Source organism: Paralichthys olivaceus, chromosome 11 (genome assembly GCF_024713975.1).
Source record: "Paralichthys olivaceus isolate ysfri-2021 chromosome 11, ASM2471397v2, whole genome shotgun sequence".
Classification (NCBI taxonomy): domain Eukaryota; kingdom Metazoa; phylum Chordata; class Actinopteri; order Pleuronectiformes; family Paralichthyidae; genus Paralichthys; species Paralichthys olivaceus.
This window is the reverse complement of record NC_091103.1, coordinates 989,126-1,010,000: the sequence shown is the minus strand read 5'-3', so window position 1 is coordinate 1,010,000 and position 20,875 is coordinate 989,126. Positions and strand designations below refer to the sequence as shown.

At 43.8% G+C, this 20,875-nt stretch overlaps 2 protein-coding genes across 7 annotated transcripts in view; one reads left to right on the top strand and one right to left on the bottom strand.

Moving 5' to 3' along the window:
* Positions 1 to 989, top strand: part of LOC109644236 (leucine-rich repeat and fibronectin type III domain-containing protein 1-like protein) — a 175,577-nt gene extending 174,588 nt beyond the window's left edge. For all 4 annotated transcript variants that reach the window (XM_069534241.1, XM_069534242.1, XM_069534243.1 and 1 more), the window contains one exon: positions 1 to 989. This exon is cut by the window's left edge and continues 398 nt beyond it. The gene's annotated coding sequence lies outside the window, so the exon portion shown is untranslated.
* A 2,101-nt stretch (positions 990 to 3,090) lies between these two features.
* On the bottom strand, positions 3,091 to 20,046 carry LOC109644237 (zinc finger protein jing). Of its 3 annotated transcripts, none has more exons than XR_011244521.1 (9): positions 19,975 to 20,046; positions 17,800 to 17,970; positions 16,613 to 16,654; positions 16,116 to 16,164; positions 15,829 to 15,946; positions 14,360 to 14,506; positions 13,940 to 14,084; positions 9,362 to 11,670; positions 7,500 to 7,686 (listed from the first exon to the last, which is right to left on the bottom strand). XR_011244521.1 is itself a non-coding variant. In XM_020109585.2 (7 exons), exons 2-7 carry the CDS (start codon positions 7,551 to 7,553, stop codon positions 4,356 to 4,358), a joined length of 1,434 nt encoding a protein of 477 aa, XP_019965144.2. In that variant the 5' UTR covers positions 7,554 to 7,686; positions 9,362 to 9,532; the 3' UTR covers positions 3,091 to 4,355. The 3 variants fall into 3 exon arrangements, 1 of the variants encoding a protein (XP_019965144.2); XR_011244522.1 differs by lacking the exon at positions 15,829 to 15,946 and adding an exon at positions 15,093 to 15,204; XM_020109585.2 differs by lacking the exons at positions 13,940 to 14,084; positions 14,360 to 14,506; positions 15,829 to 15,946; ... (2 more) ...; positions 17,800 to 17,970; positions 19,975 to 20,046 and adding exons at positions 3,091 to 5,161; positions 5,496 to 5,549; positions 5,649 to 5,828; positions 6,187 to 6,343; positions 6,647 to 6,741 and having other exon boundaries at positions 7,412 to 7,686; positions 9,362 to 9,532.
* Between the last annotated feature and the right edge of the window lie 829 nt (positions 20,047 to 20,875).

The following is a 20,875-nucleotide window of genomic DNA, read 5'->3' as shown; positions in this document are numbered from 1 at the left end:
TCACCGTGGAGACTCTTCCTGGGTTTTCTCGGTTGTGGTTTGTGGATGGTTGGTGGCACCGCTCTTCTCTTTCCTACATCATACAGTCATATGCCAAAGGATTACTGCAGTATTATGACAGCATTATTGCAATATCGGGAGAATACACAGACTTTCAAAAGCACTATTATCTCTGCACAGTGAAAATACATGTTGGGCCTTGGATTGAAGATACAAGCACACTGTCAACGTCTTGTCTCAAAGCATCAACAACAACAAACTGTCGTGAACTAAACGTGAACTTCTCTGGCACTTTAATCGTGTGTTTTCATTTCATCTCTCTTCCCCTCCTCCCCACTTTCTCTCTCTTTCTCTCATTTTCATGAACAACTGAATTGTATACTCTCCACTATTACCAGTCTAACTCTTATGGCTGTGGATGACCTAGATAATGTTGAAATAATCAGTGTGTTTGCGTTCATGGTGGAATGGTTCTCTCTATGTCGGAGTGTTAAAAAAACGTTGCTGTCCCAAGAACGGAGCCTTGAGGAACACCGGCGAGGATTAAATCAAAGCCAAACTTAAAGCACACACGTCCGACTCTGCGTTTGGTGAAAATGGTGAATTCTGATGTTCTGACACCGGGAAAGCGACTGTACGTGTACGAAACACTGGTGAACTCGACCGTAAGTGTTCCTACTACTAAACGCTGGCACTCGAAATTGTTAAATGTATTAAGCGGTTGTAAAAGATGGCCAGCAGAACTTGCGCTGTCCCATCCCCTTGCTCCCCTCCGCTCCCCCTTTGCCGTTTGACAGTGTCTGTGTTTGTATGTGACATACACCTTACAGTCTTCGATGGTTTGATACCCATGATTTACTTTGAATATAACGAAACAAATGACCAGAACAAGGAGAAAACACAACACGTGAAATGGGGATTTTATGCTTTCATAGATACAATTATGTGGATTTATAATGAAATAAAAAGGTATTTTTCTTGGAAAAAAATTTCTTTCTTTCTTTCTTTCTCTTTTTTTCTTTTCTTTCTCGTTTTACAGCAACATGCATGTTATCATAAACATGTATGACTCTTCTTCTAGGTTGTTCCAGTGCTCACTGGTGATGGATCCTGATCCTGATGCTGGACTATGATCACAAGACTTCTTGATACTCAACATGTCTCCTCACATCTTCTACCATCACTTTCTTATGTATAAATACTTGATGTTACTTCTAATGTAGTAAATCGTGCTGTTGTGGTGATGTGTTCAGGTACACGCAGCATCTATTGTACTGTGTCCTGGGACCCTCTCACGTGACTCTCTCATGAAAACGTACCAGCAGCATCTGTCCAAACGGTTTGAAGCCGCTGGTCCTGAATCAGTGGAAGAAAAGATCAAGCTCTTTTCGTGCCTGAATATAAAGACTGATATTTATTTTCTACATTTCCATCAGCTCGTTTGTGTTGTGACATCTTGCCGACAGTTCATTTGTACGGCTGCATTCGAACAGACTAAGTGATTGTAACTGTCAGATTTAAACACAGGAGCGGATCTGTCTTTCATGGTTAAACAGAGATAAAGACGCCTGAATTGCTGCTTCCATTTCCCAGAAGAGAACTTTTAATGAAGACAGGCAGCGCTGCATTTCACCACCTCCCCCTCACATCTCCAAACCTTCAGCCTGTCACGAGTGAGAAAAGATTATCTTCCACTTTGCGAGTAGCGTCTTTGACGTCTTCTTGTTCCTGGGAAACAATATCGACCGTCACTTTGGATTGAAATATTTTTAATTAGCACTTTCACCTGATTTTACTATTTACATCCGAGGTTCTGTCAGAACCCCGACTGCTCTCGATCTCTGCAACACTTTCACCTCTGTGTGTCGGAGGGGAGGATGGAAGTTCAGCCTTTCAGCTTCTGTAAGTTTAACGGTTTAAATGTAACCTCAGTGACGTCGTCTTGACCTCTGGCCTCTACTAAGGAACTAGTTAGAGCCAGTAACACCAGTAACAGTGTGGTGGTCCTGATGTGGGACTTTGAACTGAAAACCTATGTGACCTTAATATAATTATAACTGTGGTTGTGTGTCTCCTCTAACCAGCTCAGTAGGACTGGACTTCCTCCTGTATCATGTCATCACAACTTGATCTCATAAATAAACGGACTGACGTGATGACATTGTTTCGGGACGTGACGTCTACGACAAGTGAAAGGATCAGGTTGGATTTGTTGCTGTTTTCACCAGAGGACAAAGTCTTTTATTTCTTTTATTTATCAGCCCATTTGTTTCCAGCAGAAACTAAACGTGAAGACAACATGAACACGTGTTGATAATCAGCTGCTTTTCTACACACCCATGTGTTTCCTTATAAAGTCCAGAGCTCCGCCTCTTTCAGCTCCGTGTTTGGTCGCCACCTCCTGAGAGAAGCTTCAGATTCTCTGCTGCTTTGATTCGATGTTTTAAACACATCAGTAACTTCCGCCTCATTATTTCTGTGACTCAGGTTTGAACTGGTGCTTGAACCTGACTCATCTGTCTGCTGTCAGCTGCTCCCATGAACCTGCAGGTTCTAAACACACAGGTTGAACTTGAGTTGACTCAGTGAAGCTGATCCTGAATCAGTGAAGAGCAGGAAGATGCTGCTGTCATCGATTGTGATCATGGCCACTAGATGGAGCCACTTGCACATCAATCTTCATGTTGATGACAGCAGCTTTAACTGTGATTTAAACTTTTCATTTGGTTTCTTACTTTATACTGAACTGTTTGAAACATCCTGCAGGTTTGAAGGTTGTGGTTGAGAAGCAGAGGTTAAATCCACCTTCAGCTCATTTGGATAGATCATAACTCATCTCAAGGCTCTTTACATATTTAGGTCGAGACCTTTAAATTATCAGGAAACTCAGTTCCCACCATCTGGATGCTGCTGCACCTTAAAGTGCCTGTCAGACAATGTACAGGGGAAATCAAAACCTGTGCTAACAAACTTTATACACTGTGTACAAGTATATATATATATATAAAGAGAGAGAGAGAAAGGGCCACACAGGACTTTAACTTTCCACTTCCTGTGTTTCATCTCGACAAACTGCTCAAATTCAGAAAATACTCTCAACAGACTTGTCTTTATTTAATAAAATCTTTACTGTCAGGATGTGTTTGTAGAAACAGCCTCGTGTTACAGTTCGGCTGAGAGACGACTGCAGACTCAACACAAACAGCAGCACATCGTCTCCGTGATGATGCAGCAGAACTTCATTAAAACACATTCTTAGACGTTACACTTGTTTGTTGGTCGACGCTCATTAATCAGAAGTTTGACGCCTGTCGAGGGGAAGAGGTCGGACAGTTTCCTGCAGGAAGTGGTTCCATCTTATTCTACATTAAAGTTATAAAATCCACCTGACATCACAGACCAGTGTTTAAAAAATTGTTTCCACCTCGTTCCTCGGTGCGGGGCGTCAGTCCTGCTGCAGGGTGTTAACCACACCTGGTTCATAGCTTTTGATAGTGATAATATTTACAGATGGTGTTCCTCCTTCTATTCGCTGCATAATAGACGTTTACTGCTCATCAGCAGGAAAAGAATAAAATATATTTAAAAATCTCTGACCACTTTGACTGAAGAGTTCCCTGATCGCTCATCAACAAAAACTCATTTCTACCAAACGACGTCGTTAAGCTCAGGAACTCTGAATGAAAGATTGGTTTTCTGTTAGAATGTAATGTTTTATTTGTGTAGAAATAATGTCAGAGAGAGAGCGGTGTCTCAGCTGGAAGAAAAAACCCACTGCATCAAGCTGACATATAAAATATCCCATCGAAGACTTAATTCATCCATCACACGAGCAGAGGCTGGTGGATTTATCTCACTTCATCTCGGCGTCGTTTCACCTTTTTACTGTTTCCAGCGTTTAACTTTATAGAGTTGACGTCTTTTTGATATCAGTGCTCTGTGAAGATCTAAATACTGAAGTCACTTCTCATTGCACAATAAAACTGGACCCTGACACATGTTGGTCGTTGAGTCATCACCTGTTTGCTCATTGTAGCTTGTGGAGTGAATTAACGAATTCACCAGACAATCAGACACGTTCAGTCAAAAACCGTATTCACATAAAACACAGGAGCGCTCCCTAATTAAAGACAAACAATAACAATAATGTCTTGATGATGATGATGTGTCGTTTCACAGCCATTCATGTTAGTTGTGTTTGCGTCTCCACATTTCAGCACGAACCACTCGACCGCTCGGTGGTTTCAGCTGCTGCTCGTCACAACAGCAGACACAGAAGAACAATGTTCAGCACTTGTCTCCGTCTCTTCTCGTGTTGTCTCTTGAAAACGTCATAGTTTGTTCCTCTCCATTTTTCAGAAGTGAGTGGGGGGGTGATGATGCTGCGCCTGATGTCCGATGCTGCCTTTGTCCCTGAGCATCGTCAACGCAGTGTTGGAGAAATCCCTCAGGACGTCCACCGTCTCTCTCTGCAGCAGCAGAGACTCCTGCACAAACTCCTGCTGACTCTCCACCAGCAGCTGGACGGACTGAGCCAACATCTCCAGAGACTGAGACATGGAGGTCAGCAGCATCCTGCTGGCCCGCTGCTGCTGCAGGCTCTGAGAGGCCATCTGGCCCACGTTGTCCTGGGACCTGCGAGAGGACGCTCCAGCCGGCAGAGGGTCGGACGGGTTCGATGCTGAGGTGGGGAGGACAGACGAGGGGGGAGCAGCTGTTGCAGAAGCACCAGAGGCAGCCGAGGAAGCGGGAGGAGGTGGTGGGATGGAGGATGAGGAGGATGCAAGGTCAGAGGTAGAGTCATTGGCGGAGGAAGTAGGAGGGGGCGCAGGGAGGGAGGAGGCAGTCACATTGGAGCTTGTAGGGGACTGGGACAAAGGAGGCGCAGCAGTGGACGCGGCGGCTTTGGCGTTTGAATCAGACACTGAAGGGAAACCCGAGGAGGTGGAGGCTGTGGAAGAAGAGGGTCCAGGCATCGGTCTGGAGTAGTTGTGGTTCTGGATGTGGTTCTGGCTGTTTCGGGAGTAGGTGTGGACGGGCTTGACCCTCAGCAGGGCGTTGTCAGGCAGGGGGTCCAGAGAGGCGGCGGGGGGCGGGGGGAGAGAGGCGGGAGCGGAGGAGAACAGGGAGTCGTCATTTTCATCAAAGTCCATGGTTCGTTCTGAGAGACGACAGAGACACGAAACATTTTAGTTTAACATGAAGAGCCACAGACCTTCCACCTAAATCATTTAATAAACATATCAAACAAATAATATTCAATTAAAAGCCCCGACTGAAAGGTGGGTCTGTGGTTTACCTGAGGCTTCATAGTGTGAGAGTTGATTTGATAAAGAACCAAGAGATCGTCTATTAAGATCTTCAACGTATCAAAGAAATCTGAAATATTCTCCATCTGCTCTAGAGGCTGAGAAACGTTCCTTTTTGTAAACTCCTCAGTTTTAGGTTGTTTTCAAAGAGCTGAGGTTTTGAACTGAGACGTTCTTTGCTCTCACCTCCATCGTCTCCCAGCTCCAAGTCGAAGTCGGAGGAGGAATGAAAAGGATCTCCTGTGGGACATAAAAACATGACATCACTTCCTTTCTGCTGCGACGGACTCACAGGTAAAAACATTCAGTCGATGTTACTGTGACGTTTCCTCTGCTTACCGCCCAGTTCTTTCTCCGGCGAGGAGAGAGGAGAGAGGTCGTAGGAGGCTCCTCCAGGTAACGAGTGGGAGCTGTCCGTCAAACCGAGGTAGGAGTAATTGGCAGAGTTGGGCGTCAGACCTTTAGTGTAAAGCTTTGACAATTCATCATCCTCGTCAGGTTCCTGGTCACTGTCACCGTCTGAGGACGACATGTGATAGAAGGTCTGATTGAAGACAGGAAATGCTCCCCCCGTGTTTACATTGGTATTTTTACTTCCTGTGTCGTAATTTCCTGGAGAATCTTCATTGAACACATTGATCCTAAATATAGAAATATGAATTGAACATTTCTGAACTCTCCATAAGTGATTTGAACTCTGCTCCTCCCCGGACAGGCTCTGGTACAACCACACGTTATCTACTCAGTGAGTAAATCAACGTTATTACGTCATCACAAGAGTTCAACATGATGAGGTCGAAGGCAGAGGCCTCGACTTTCTGCTGAAAAAAAGAATTTCATCAATGAGTTGAACAATAATCCCTCTGCTTCCTCTCACCTCCACTAGGACTCATCATCAGTATCTTATGGACCATCTTCTCCACGGGGCCCAGGTTCTTCTTCCTCAGGTTGCTGCCATTGGGGCCCCTGAGGGTGGCGATACGTCTCTTCCCGTCACATTTGAGGTCCGCCCATTTCTTCATGATCTGACGCACCTGTGAGGAGACGCATCACTTTAACCAGCACGACCTCATGACCGTATGGATCGCAGCTGGAGAGGTAAGAGGTGCAACCTCGTGCTGCATGAAAAGCTGCTCGGAAAACTGTGTGTGGATTCAGTGGAGAACCACAGGGTGCAAAACTTACTACACTTTGGATTCATGATATTTATAATGTTACTGATTTGAACGCGTCAGATGATAAAAGACAATTAATCCCATCAGATACAGTTTTTCTACCAATAACTAAAGTAACATGTATAAATCATCATATAACTGTAGATTCACACAGAAACAAACCTCTCGGTGATTCTCTCCCAGGCCGTTGATCTGATTCGTGATTTCAGCCCACGTCTGTTTCTTGGTCTCAGCTGACACGCCCTGGTTAAACTTCCCTACAGACGAGAAGAAGAAGAAGAATCAGGTTTGTGATATTAAACATTCAGTGGTGGTGTCAAGCAGTGAGTTTAAATATACAAGAATGTGATGCTCGTCTGTTTGAGGTGTTAAGGTGCAGGTGCAGATTTTAAGAGGCAGCTGCTCTGACCAGAGTAAAGCTGCTTTCAGACATGAACTCAGCAGAAGCTCCGGAGAACGAACGTGAGATCACAAATGATTCGCAGCCGGGGGAGTGGGTGTTAATAACGTTTCTAACGTGTAAAGGACTGAACTCTGCAGCGGAACTAACGTTACGTCCTGATCTACGTGTTGTTGTGAACACGGAGAAAGTTCGGAATCTATTGTGCGGACATCCTCCCCCTCATGAACAGGTCACTTTGTTTCATTGTCAACGTCTGCAGTTGCTCTCCCCGTTGTGATTCGGTCGTAGTTTAACCTGAGTCAGGCCACACAGAAATGAGAGCAGCCATAACTTCCATACAGGGTCAGTAGCATACAGCTGTGGAAGTAGTGTCTTTTCTAAATGCACTGGTGTCAGATCGGAACTCGTATCCAACACTTAAAGTCCAGGTAACGAAATCAGTATCAGGAAAGAGAACATGTTGTCAGAACGTCTCAGGAAATAACTTGAAATAACTCGACGTCCACACGGTTCTTCCTACTCACTGAGGATGATGTATCTGTTCCTCTTCACTGCCTCCAGCAGCACTTTCACCTCGTTGAAGGAGAACCTTGGTTTGGCTCTCAACCCTCCTTTTGCTCCTCCCGCCTTAAACTCTTCATCGTCATCACGCCATGAGGCCGACATGGCTCCACCTCCCCCTCGTCCGCTCCTCTAAATCTTCTTCTGATGTTCCCCTCTGGTACGACTGGTACCGAGTCTGATGTCCCCAACCTGAAGGAGCGCCTGGTCCCGATCTGGACTGACGACGCCTGTCTGCCTGCAAAGCCCAGGAAAACACAAGAAGAAGAAGTGAGTGAATGAGAGGAAAGTGAAAGACTCACATCAGACGCACATAAAACACATCGTCATGGATCCTGAGCCTCGTGGAGCTCTGGTGATACGGTGACTCCAGAGAGGAGTCAGAGACCAAAACACCGGGAACACGATGAGAGGAAAGAACAGCAGCACCACGTCACTGTGACATGAACCTGAAGAGGAGACATGTTGGAGCCATTCTTCTTCTTCTTCTTCTCTCAAACAACTTTAAGGTTGATAACAGAGCGATGATGTGCTGCTGGGTCATGTGACGTCAGATCTGCACATGGTTTATTTTGAGGCTGTAATGTTTCAAACTTGATCTACATCGTGATTCTGACCGAGCATCACTTATCTGATAACGTGTTTGATTTCAGTATGTATGTAATAAATGGCTGTAAGCTGACGAGCTGTTCAATGTGACTTTTCATTGAGTCTGTGCCTCAACGTGTTTTTGTTGATGAGGCACAAACCTGTTGTTGTGTTGTTTTCCACATATTCATATGTTTAATAAAAGAGTCATAGAGATATAGTTTAAATGATTGATTGGACCTGACGATCACCGGGGACTCGACGTAAGAAGAATCTACGCAGACGTCGATAACAGAGACGCAATGTTTTCATCCCAGTCTGAAGCAGCTCAGTCTCAACGTCTCGTTCTGACGCTGCACAATGAAATCTGCAGAAAGAACTTCTTGTTCTCTTCACGGCCCCCTACTGGTAACATGTTAAACTGAAGAGGGAAAACGCCTTGATGATGAAATAGAACGAAGAAGGAAAGTGATGTTCTCCATCTTTACCTAATCACCTCAGAATCTCCCATGATTCCACTTTTTACAGTGAAGACTTCATTGAAATGTCTTAATTTCCTTGTTTCCCATATTTCTTCTTTTTCATTTCTGTGATGATCTCTTGTTGTTAGATGGATGAATATTTCTACCACAGTAAAAATACAGTCAGGTCAAACTGCAGAAGATATTTATGAACTCATCAACAGATAAGAACAACTTTTACTGTGAAATCCTCCTTGTATATAGTAACATACCACTTTATATTATATCATACACTGCAGTTTATATAAATATATATAAATCTTATATGGCTATACTTTAGTAAACTGTGACATTCTGTTTATTATTCTATTTTACTTTAGACTTTCACGTGTTCTCAATAAAGTTAATTTTACTGGAATTTATAAAATGACTCATGCACGCCGCTGCGTCTCTTCCGGTCACGTGTTCGGTGTGAGCCAATCAGCCGGTAGCTCTCCGGTGCCTTTGTGGTGCTCGTGCATGAGCAGCTGCACCGTCTCCGCCATCTCGGTTTGCAGCGCGCGCCTGAGCCGCCGTAACGTGAAACCGGAATAACGCGACGATCTAACGTCGGTAACGATGCGCGATGGAACCGTGGACGAGGCAGTGACGCTGCGTCCAGTGGATCCGCGTGATTCCCGGTGATCGACGAGCGGAGGAGGAAACGTCCGCCTGCTCCGCCGCTGCGCTCGTTTTAACGCATTGTAGCTACATTAGCATCTGTACGCATTGTGGCTGCACGTGCTTTTTAACGCTAACCCGCTCACGCCCCGTGAATTAAAACGCGGTGTTCGGTGGAAGAAGGTGAACGTAGGAAATAGTTACCAGGAAAATGGCGCTGCTCGCTCCCTCCTTCCTCTGCGCGTCTCCCGAAACTTCGGACTGACGAGAACAGCCGAACTGCGCAGACTCCGCTGCGCCACTTTTTTTTTTTCCTGTCTTGAACGCGCAAACATTTTCCTGCGGCTGCGCGCCCCCAATGTTGCCCCTCTCCCAGCATGCACCGCGCAGTCCCGTTCCCCAATAAACCGGACACTCAATCAATTAATAATGAGATTAATTAATGGTCAGGATCAAAGGCTGATCAAAGAACCTCCTCAGGATGCTGACTGTCACCAAGGCAACCACCTCACACACCAGTGACGTCATTACTCACACATCTGCACATGTGATCATTTCATGACAACAAACATACATGTTCAGCTGCTGTGTGAGAAGAGGCCAAAGGTCATCCAAGGTCATCAGCTTCTTGTTCGTAAGAAAATGATTAACGACTCAATTAAACACAAACCACAGCATCTGGATGTAATTACATTTTAACATCTGGACTGACTGATGATCGTCCACATCTGCAGTACCATCAAATTCTATGTTAGTGTGATGCACAACTTTCTATAGCTCCAGTTGTTTATCTTTATTTGGCTTCAATACTCGGTTACGTGCGTCTTTAAATCCCCTTATACTTCAAATATAGACTTTCTATCCAGCTGTCTATCCATCAGTCTATCCATCCATTTATTCATCTATCTATCTGAGTGTCATCAGAACATGATGGAACTCAAAGATCATCATGAAACACAGAGACGCAGATTTTTATATTTCTATATTTTTGCTGTGATTGGTGTGAAAACAAGTGATGAAGTGAGATTTAGAAAATAAATGCTCGTCATTTTTCCTCCATTTTCTGACAACGTGCAGCAGAAAAGAAGATGGAGAGGCCGGGAGGAGCAGGTTCCATGTTTGTCCGCTTGGTGTCACCAGAGATCTTCATCTGGGGACAAATACGTGATTCCTGCTTCTTGACAATACCCGGCTCGGCCTGCAGGGGGCGCCATCATGCACGTGTTTCAGCCACAATAGAAGATTCCAGAGAAGGGGGGGTGGTTGTACAGTGATGTTTACACTGGGAGACAAAGTGATGTCTCTTCTTTAGGAAATCTGTAAATATATTCTACATACTAATCCTTATTTTACACGAAACATGAGAAAGGCCAGTTATGGGTTTCAGACTCACGGCCCCGGGGCCACGGACCCGCTCGTGTTCGCTGCGGGGTTCAGACTGTAAAGTCACTTCTTTTAGCTGATTCGGCTGCTATTGGTGATGTCATCACTGCAGTGACCCAGTTTCCCCACAGGGATCGTCCTCATGGCGTCCTGTGACCACGGATCATTCACTGCTCGAGTACAAGTACACATAGTTGTGTTAAAAAACGACTCACGTAAAACTATTTAAGCACAGATTCAACCTCTTTACTTCAGTAAAAGTATCAAAGTTCAGGCTCGGAAATGTTCTCAAAGTATAAAAGTAAAAAGTTTCGCTGCTCAGACTCAAGTTACATTGATTCAAACCACATGAAAGACAATCAGCTACAAACAGGTTGGAAGATTTGTGAGCACGAGAAACGTTCCAGGAGGATGAAACGTGTGTTGACTGAAGTTTTCTTCATGGAATTAAGTCCAGAGAAGAAGAAGAAGGACGTCGTCTGATTCTTCACTTCGTCTTGTTTCTCCTCATCGTGGACATTTGATCGGCTCCTCCTCTCACGGTTGAGACTCCTTCTCTACTTCGTCTTTTACGTCTGTTGTGTTTGATCTGTTGTGTTTGATCTGCACCAACAGATACACAACAAGGATTCGTCTTCTCTGTGTTATTGTCCATTAAGGTTGGAATCTGTCTTGATGTTGGGGAGACGACGCTCGATGATGCAAAATAACAAAGATGGATCATTTCCCTCAAATGCTTTAAAGTAACGAGCCTGTTCTGAAAATGTGAGGAGGAGAAAGTTTAGATGTTTGTCTTAAAATGTAGAGTAAAAGAGAAAAGCCTCAAGTAAAGTACAGATACCTGAAAAATCTACGTAAATTCAAGTCTTGTAATTTGTAAAAAACCATAACTCCCGTCAGAATATTATCACACACTCACTATGACCTCACTACTCAGTCCCTACATGAAGACAAGATTTTTCCATCATGACTTTGAAAGAGAAGAACAGCGGCGGCACGTTGGAACAGCGTGAGGACACTGTAACTGTGGGCAGGATGAATTTGTGAAAAGGGCATCGCCTCCTCTATCGCTTCATGAGGTTGTTGGCTTTCTGGTTGGCAGCGTCGATGCGGGACACGTTGAGGACGGCCTGCAGACAGAGGACAGGACAGTTACAGCTGCAGCTCGGCCGTCTCTATTTCACTGCTGATCAGTTCCTCCTCCGACAGCAGGTTACAGAGCGTTAGAGCCCCGAGTGAAAGAGTGAAACAGAGCGTTAGAGCCCCGAGTGAAAGAGTGAAACAGAGCGTTAGAGCCCCGAGTGAAAGAGTGAAACAGAGCGTTAGAGCCCAGAGTGAAAGAGTGAAACAGAGCGTTAGAGCCCAGAGTGAAAACATGAAACAGAGCATTAGAGCCCCGAGTGAAAGAGTGAAACAGAGCGTTAGAGCCCCGAGTGAAAGAGTGAAACAGAGCGTTAGAGCCCAGAGTGAAAGAGTGAAACAGAGCGTTAGAGCCCAGAGTGAAAACATGAAACAGAGCGTTAGAGCCCAGAGTGAAAGAGTGAAACAGAGCGTTAGAGCCCAGAGTGAAAACATGAAACAGAGCGTTAGAGCCCAGAGTGAAAGAGTGAAACAGAGCGTTAGAGCCCAGAGTGAAAACATGAAACAGAGCGTTAGAGCCCCGAGTGAAAGAGTGAAACAGAGCGTTAGAGCCCCGAGTGAAAACATGAAACAGAGCGTTAGAGCCCCGAGTGAAAGAGTGAAACAGAGCATTAGAGCCCAGAGTGAAAGAGTGAAACAGAGCGTTAGAGCCCAGAGTGAAAGAGTGAAGACATGAAACAGAGCGTTAGAGCCCAGAGTGAAAGAGTGAAACAGAGCGTTAGAGCCCAGAGTGAAAGAGTGAAACAGAGCGTTAGAGCCCAGAGTGAAAGAGTGAAGACATGAAACAGAGCGCTAGAGCCCAGAGTGAAAACATGAAACAGAGCGTTAGAGCCCAGAGTGAAAGAGTGAAACAGAGCGTTAGAGCCCAGAGTGAAAGAGTGAAACAGAGCGTTAGAGCCCAGAGTGAAAACATGAAACAGAGCGTTAGAGCCCCGAGTGAAAGAGTGAAATAGAGCGTTAGAGCCCCGAGTGAAAACATGAAACAGAGCGTTAGAGCCCCGAGTGAAAGAGTGAAACAGAGCATTAGAGCCCAGAGTGAAAGAGTGAAACAGAGCGTTAGAGCCCAGAGTGAAAGAGTGAAGACATGAAACAGAGCGTTAGAGCCCAGAGTGAAAGAGTGAAACAGAGCGTTAGAGCCCCGAGTGAAAGAGTGAAACAGAGCGTTAGAGCCCAGAGTGAAAGAGTGAAGACATGAAACAGAGCGCTAGAGCCCAGAGTGAAAACATGAAACAGAGCGTTAGAGCCCAGAGTGAAAGAGTGAAACAGAGCATTAGAGCCCAGAGTGAAAGAGTGAAACAGAGCATTAGAGCCCAGAGTGAAAACATGAAACAGAGCGTTAGAGCCCCGAGTGAAAGAGTGAAACAGAGCATTAGAGCCCAGAGTGAAAGAGTGAAACAGAGCGTTAGAGCCCAGAGTGAAAGAGTGAAACAGAGCGTTAGAGCCCAGAGTGAAAACATGAAACAGAGCGTTAGAGCCCCGAGTGAAAGAGTGAAACAGAGCGTTAGAGCCCCGAGTGAAAGAGCGAAACAGAGCGTTAGAGCCCAGAGTGAAAGAGTGAAACAGAGCGTTAGAGCCCAGAGTGAAAGAGTGAAACAGAGCGTTAGAGCCCAGAGTGAAAGAGTGAAGACATGAAACAGAGCGTTAGAGCCCAGAGTGAAAGAGTGAAGACATGAAACAGAGCGCTAGAGCCCAGAGTGAAAACATGAAACAGAGCGTTAGAGCCCAGAGTGAAAGAGTGAAACAGAGCGTTAGAGCCCAGAGTGAAAGAGTGAAGACATGAAACAGAGCGCTAGAGCCCAGAGTGAAAACATGAAACAGAGCGTTAGAGCCCCGAGTGAAAGAGTGAAACAGAGCATTAGAGCCCAGAGTGAAAGAGTGAAACAGAGCGTTAGAGCCCAGAGTGAAAACATGAAACAGAGCGTTAGAGCCCAGAGTGAAAGAGTGAAACAGCGCGTTAGAGCCCAGAGTGAAAGAGTGAAAACAGGAAACAGAGCGTTAGAGCCCAGAGTGAAAACAGGAAACAGAGCGTTAGAGCCCAGAGTGAAGACATGAAACAGAGCGTTAGAGCCCAGAGTGAAAGAGTGAAAACAGGAAACAGAGCGTTAGAGCCCAGAGTGAAGACATGAACCAGAGCGTTAGAGCCCAGAGTGAAGACATGAAACAGAGCGTTAGAGCCCAGAGTGAAGACATGTGGTACATGACGATGTTAATATGTGGTACATGATGTTAACATGTAGTACATGTTGAAGGACACAGTACTTTTCCCTGAATGCGATCGATCTGGTCGTTCTGCAGTTTGATCTCGCTGCCCATGTCCAGAGCCATGCTCTTCAGATTTCCCACAATGCTGCTGACATGTGCCAGGTTCTCCTCCATCTCGTCCTCACGGGCGTCATCAGTCACCCTGTGACGGAGCATCAGCATCAGAGCCGAGTCAAAGAAATATGTGTAAACTTATAAAACAGCTCAAGAAAATATTCAGATTGATCAAAACAATCCAGTAGATGGAAGTGAATATAGATTACTGATGACGATATAAAGATGAGAGGAGGAAGTGGTTTGTTTGAGCAGCTGCTCACATCACTGACGATGGATTAAATGTCAGTGTGTGGTGAAGAAGAGCAAACACACACTCACCACGCAGCGACCCACAGTCACACCTTCACTAAAGCCTCCCACCTCCCTATGAATCCTCCGCTCATGATCATTTTCTCCCTCTCATCGACCACTCGTGACGACGGCGGCTGATTGGACACGACGCCGTCCTGACCCGAGGCTCCGCCCCAGACTGCCTTGTACGCGCCGCTCTCCTCGAAGGCCTTGAGTCTGACGGAGAGAAAAACTTAATAAGCATCTTTTCTGATTGAGTCTGTTTGAAGTGATGGATCCACTCTGGTGCATCATGTATTTACAGGAATTGTGGTGGTTCCTCTGTTCTGCCCCCAGCACACGTGTCATTACATACATGCAACATGTCAGTATGGGTACAGCAGTGGTCCAAACATGACGTCAAACATGTAAGATTAAAGCAAGCAGGCAACAAAGGAAAGACAGAAAAGCCAACTAACAGACCAAATCTAAAAACTATCTCAATGTGCGTTAACCATCTGTCACCAGCAGGGGTTCCAAACTCCACAGCCCCCAACCCCTAAAATAAAGATGAGTCTCATCACGACCCCTCATTATCCCCACGGGTGACTGAAGCATATCAAGGGTATCATTAAGTTTTTATCTGTCGCAGTGTTTCCTGTTGATCAACCGGCTGCAGCTGATGCTGACACTTCTCATAATCACCTCAGGATCATCAGGTAACACACACACACACACACACACACACACACACACACACACACACACACACACACACACACACACACACACACACACACACACACACACACACACCACCTACTTATCACAGGAGCAGAGGCCACAGCACTTTCCCAGGTCGGTCAGATTTTTCTCGGCCTCCCTCATATCAGAGTTGATCTGATCCAAACCCTCCTCTACACGCTCCAACTGCTCTATGAGAGGAGGAGGAGGAGGAGGAGGAACGATGATGAAGAGGAGGATGAGGAAGAGAGGGAGAAGTAGATGAAGGAGAAATTGAGAATAACCAGTGAAAGAGGTGGAGGAAATGTAGGAGGGCAAGAAGGAGGAGAATGAGGAAGATGTCGAGAAAGAGCAGGAAGAGGAGAAAAGAAGAAGATATTGGAAAGGATAGAGGACGGAGGATGGGAGTGGAGGAGGAAGAACAAAAACCAAAACAGAAAAAAAAATCACCAACTATTTCCACCGAGCGCGAGAGCTGAACTGAGAAAAAACTAAAAACCAACAAAATCCACCAACGACAGACAAACGTCACAAACGCTCTGCAAACCGGAACTGATCCAAACCGAGCCGAGCCAAACTCTGGTGTCCAGCTCCACGTTCTCCTGCTGCTTCACACGTTAGAGGAAATGTTCTGGACACTTTCCAGAGTTAGTGTCTGAAAACAACTGAACAGAAGTGATGGAGAAAAGGCTCAACGTTTTGGAAGAGTTGAGAAGTTAATCCAGCAGCTTCTCATTTCGAGCTCATGAACCAGAACTGGACACCAGAGTTCAGAAGCCACCGGCTCAGAGCAGGATCCTGGAGAGCGGACCTACTTCCTCATTGGCCAGACGCACAGACCACAGCACTGGGCCATGTCCGTCAGATTCTTCTCTGCCTCTCTCATGTCCCTGTTGACGGAGTCCATGCCTTCCTCAATACGCTCCAGCTGCTCTGTGAGGAACAGGACGGCGTAAAGGCCGAGGAGACAGATCCAGAGCGTCTCCGTCAAAGACAAATCCCAGAGTCGTGTCTTCAGACACAGTTTTATACCAGAGCTCCCAAAGACCGATCGTCTTTATGTACACTCACTGATAAACAGAGATAAAGTAGAAGTATTTACCTCCTTGTTCGTCGAGCATAACCAGAGCTCTGATGCCGGAGTCTTTACTCTGGAGGACGGAGCAGATACAGACCAGTGGTTATGATTCATATTTATATTTGATACTCAGAAAATAAGACTTGCAAAGTGTCCTTGAACACAACCTCATCACGTGTCGATTCGTGTAACCCTGACAAGAACGTTTCAAATTGAGTTCTAAGCTGCCTGGACGACAGACAGCAGAAATACTTATTGACAAGAAAACTGTCTCATTCCTCTGTGTCTCTGTCCTCACACACATTAACCCCCGACGTGTCTAAGTCCTCGAATCACATAAAGTCCATCACTTCTCAGCGTCTGTCTGATTTAGCTTCGTTTAGTGAGACGTCTTCAGGGCATTTCCAACCAGCGCAGGACGATAATGTAGAGATGACTATGGTTCATATCTGTATGTGAACGTGTGTGTGTGTGTGTGTGTGTGTGTGTGTGTGTGTGTGTGTGTGTGTGTGTGTGTGTACCTCCTCCACCAGCATCATCATCCTCCTTGTGCTTTCCAGGGACTGAAATATATATAAATCCATAAACTGTTAATAGCAATAAATGTAATATACAACATCAAATTATTTTCACACAAAGTGTAAAAAACTCTTCAACATGAACTTAATTCACTTTAATCCTCATATGAGGTCACTGTGACCTTTGACCTCTGACATCTAGTCAGTTCCTCTGTCGAAAGCTTCTGTTTAAGAAACCACATCTGGCCAAAAGGTTTTTATTGGTGATTTCTTCTTCTTTGTTTTGTCCAGATGTTGACGGCCTAACCTGTCCCGACACTCACAGCCAATAGAATCTTATCTTCCTGCTCGCAGCGCCTCAGTTTCCATGACGACAAATATGATGCACCAGGAAAAGAAAGTTACCACATGTGACGATCAATGTTTTTAATGGTGTCACACAGAGAGCCTGTGTGTGTGTGTGTGTCTGTGTGTGTGTGTATTGTGTTAATATCGTGTCTCTCCCTGAGGACTTCCCCACCAGGGTGATGACGAGGTGACAAATGTCTTGGATCTGCAGTGGCCTTTAAACTCCAAGGATTGTGTGTGTGTGTGCGTCTGTGTGTGTGTGTGTGTGTGTGTGTGTGTGTGTGTGTGTGTGTGTGTGTGTGTGTGTGTGTGTGTGTGTGTGTGTGTGTGTAGAACCGCTCCTCATGAGCCCCCCCCCCGTCTGATTTGTCTCAGCGGACGACTGCTCTTGGAGACCAGTTGTCTCTATGGCGACCAGGTGATTCAGGTGTCCTTAAAGAGACAGAGCCCCTGAGGCTTCTCTCCCCGTGATGACATCATTACGGTGTGGGGGGGATAACGTGTGGATAACGTGTGGTTTGGGTTCTAACACAGTGTCACTACTTCATTTATTATTTATTTATCCTCGTTACAGTTTATTGACTCACACATTTTACCATATGAACATTTCTACAGCAGAGGTCAGAAGTTAAAGTGGGTTTTCTAACGTCTCCTGATGAAACCACATTTAAATCCAAAGTTCTGACTCTGACTTTGATCCTGTGATGAAAGTGGATCCAGCATTTTCTTTCCTCTGTAATATCGTGGGATGTTTTTTTAAATTTGAATTCATTAATCTTTATTTAAAGTTAAGATTTATAATCTCGTAACGAAGATTTCCTGTATGAAGACAAATCACTTACCTCATCTGTGACCTGATTGGCTCTTCTGTATAGCTCCTCCTGCTCTGTCAAGATGGGCGGGTCTGACGCCATGTTACCCGTGTGTGTGTGAGTGTGTGAGTGTGTGTGTGTGTGTGTGTGTGTGTGTCTCTGGGGACCAGTGGCGGCTGCAGCATCAGGTGGTTTTGTCACCTGGAGAGCGGAGAGATTATTTATGTGACTGACCACAGACGAGGAGACACAACACAAGTGCAGCGACTCTCCACACAGACGAAGACGTCCACTTGGAAAGACGAGGACATTCCAGATGTTTTGGTGATAATGGCCGACGCCGGTGTGGATGAGCTGTAAACAACAACACTGATCACACGACACATGTTCCTGTTGTTGTGAACGAGTCGGACGATCTGCTGCTTCAGGGGACAAAGTCCTTCGCATAAGAAGAAGTTCATAATCATTCACATTAACTGGCGTCGCTAACGATGTCTGAACCAGAGCGCTCACACAGAAACAGAAAAGTGGTGGATTTGGTTTTCCTGCATTATTTAATTTCTTCATCCAGGTACAGAGACTGCGTCGCTGCCCCCTGCTGGTTTAAACCAACGACACGTTCGCATTCAGGAATGACTTACGCGTTGATTAGCATACAGAGCGGTGGAGCATGGGGAGAGTTTATCATGTAACATGAGTCGCTCCGTGTCAACAACCCTGAGCAGGTGAACAAATCCAACATATGAACCATGTGCACAAACTGTGTCTTCAGTTCATTCTGGTGGATTTTAAATGGAATCGGCAGAGTCAACATCACTAACGCCTCAGGTAAACACACACGCTGCGATTGTCCGACAAAGCTTTTGTGTTCTCGACTGTTGTGACGCCACGTTTCACATCTGCACACAGGTGTGGGATCGTCTGTCGTGTATTAACCTCGGACGACATTGTTCTCAACAACACAGGTTACGTTTGTTTTTGTCGTGTTTGCTTTTGTCCAGATCTTCACTTTCTTTGATCGTTTTTTAAATCTGAAATGTCGGTTCAGCAAAGATCTTCAACGGTTAAACACGTCAGCTCTTCTCCTCACGCTGCTGCTGCTGCTGCACGTTAAACCTCCAGCAGGTTTTCTTCTGCTCTCTGATTTCAGAACGAGGAGCTCAGAGGAGAAGAGCTGAAGGAAGGTGAAGACTTCCTGCATCCTGCGTCTCGAGGTGACGTCATCCAGCTCACACAGCTGATCAGCCTTAAACTGTGACGTCACAGGTTAACTTGACTTTTTAACACTTTAGACTTTAAGTTGATATCGTTTGTCATGAGCCCACACAGATGATTAGTCTTATTATAGAACGTGATTGAAATTAAACTGATGTTAGTTCATGTGAAATATTGATCTTTAAGAAACACAGTCTCTTTAAACTAAACTTTAAACTCAGTTTTGTCTTTAAAGATTCTTGCTTATGCATATTTTTACCAATTTAATATTTGTTAAATGGTTGAATAATAATTCAACACTCCCGCTGGTAACGTCTTTAACTGTTGGTTCATAATAGTTTAATATAATAACATGATGTTTATAATAGTTTAATATAATAACATGATGTTTAAAATAGTTTAATATAATAATATGATGGTTTATAATAGTTTAATATAATAATATGATGGTTTGAAATAGTTTAATATAATAATATGATGTTTAAAATAGTTTAATATAATAACATGATGGTTTATAATAGTTTAATATAATAACATGATGGTTTATAATAGTTTAATATAATAACATGATGGTTTATAATAGTTTAATATAATAACATGATGTTTGAAATAGTTTAATATAATAATATGATGGTTTATAATAGTTTAATATAATAACATGATGTTTGAAATAGTTTAATATAATAATATGATGGTTTATAATAGTTTAATATAATAACATGATGTTTAAAATAGTTTAATATAATAACATGATGTTTAAAATAGTTTAATATAATAATATGATGTTTAAAATAGTTTAAAATAATAACATGATGTTTATAAAGAGGAAACCTCAAGGATCGTTCACGTCGCATCAACTTGAACTGACGAAGTGAAACTGAGACTTTAAATAAATCTTCATTTACGTCTTAGATAAGAACAATTACAAAATATAATAAAAGTAATTATCGAACAGAGAAACGAAGAGTTAAAGATGGATCCGTCTCTTACCGTGGATCTGCTCTTCTCTCTCTTTCTGGTTTAATGTGACGTCTCTCTCCTCAGCATCTCCTCTGCCCCGCCCCTCTGCCCCACACCGGCCCCGCCCCTCTGCTCATCAGACACCCCCCACACCAACATGTGTAATATATTATGATATACTAGTATATTATATTATATATACTATATTATGATATACTAGTATATTATATATGATCTCATATATAATATATTATGATATACTATTATAGTTTATATCATATCATATATAATATCATAATATATTATGATATACTAGTATATTATATATGATATCATATATAATATATTATGATATACTATTATATGAAATCTGTCAAATCGTCATTTTAATACTTATAAAGTTTATTTTGTCCTTTTCTTTCACCAATACTTTGAAATGTTTAGTGAAGTATTATTTCATACTAATATACAATAACAATTACTGCTACTGCTTCTACTAAGATAATAATTATATTGATCATAATCATAATAAAATAATCATCGAAATGATTTTATATCACGTGATGAAATTATTCTGAAAATAAAAAGCTAATAATTGAGAAAAATCCTAAGTAGCTGAGGTGTAATTTGTTTTGTGAGACACAAGACAAATCCAAGCGTTATAAACAAAATATAAAATATCCAATAATTATTAACTCCATTAACTAGCCCCTATGTTCAGATCCACTCCAAAATGTAAAGAGTTCTCTTCTTCTTCTTCTCTTGACCATAATAACTACAGTAATAGTTAAAACCCTTCTTTTTAAATTATATTCAATATATTTGTCGGGTGAATCCAAAACACAACGTACTGGGAAACATTGTCGTTGCTCTAAAGAACAATCATTTATAATTTTCTTTCTCAGATTCTCATACATGATCCAGATGTTCT

Coding starts and splice junctions, on each gene's coding strand:
- LOC109644237 (XM_020109585.2), bottom strand. CDS start 7,553: ATGTCGGCCTCATGGCGTGATGACGATGAAGAGTTTAAGGCGGGAGGA. Junction 6,742..7,411: donor GAACAGATACATCATCCTCA/GTGAGTAGGAAG, acceptor TCTCGTCTGTAG/GGAAGTTTAACCAGGGCGTG. Junction 6,344..6,646: donor TGGGAGAGAATCACCGAGAG/GTTTGTTTCTGT, acceptor GTCTCCTCACAG/GTGCGTCAGATCATGAAGAA.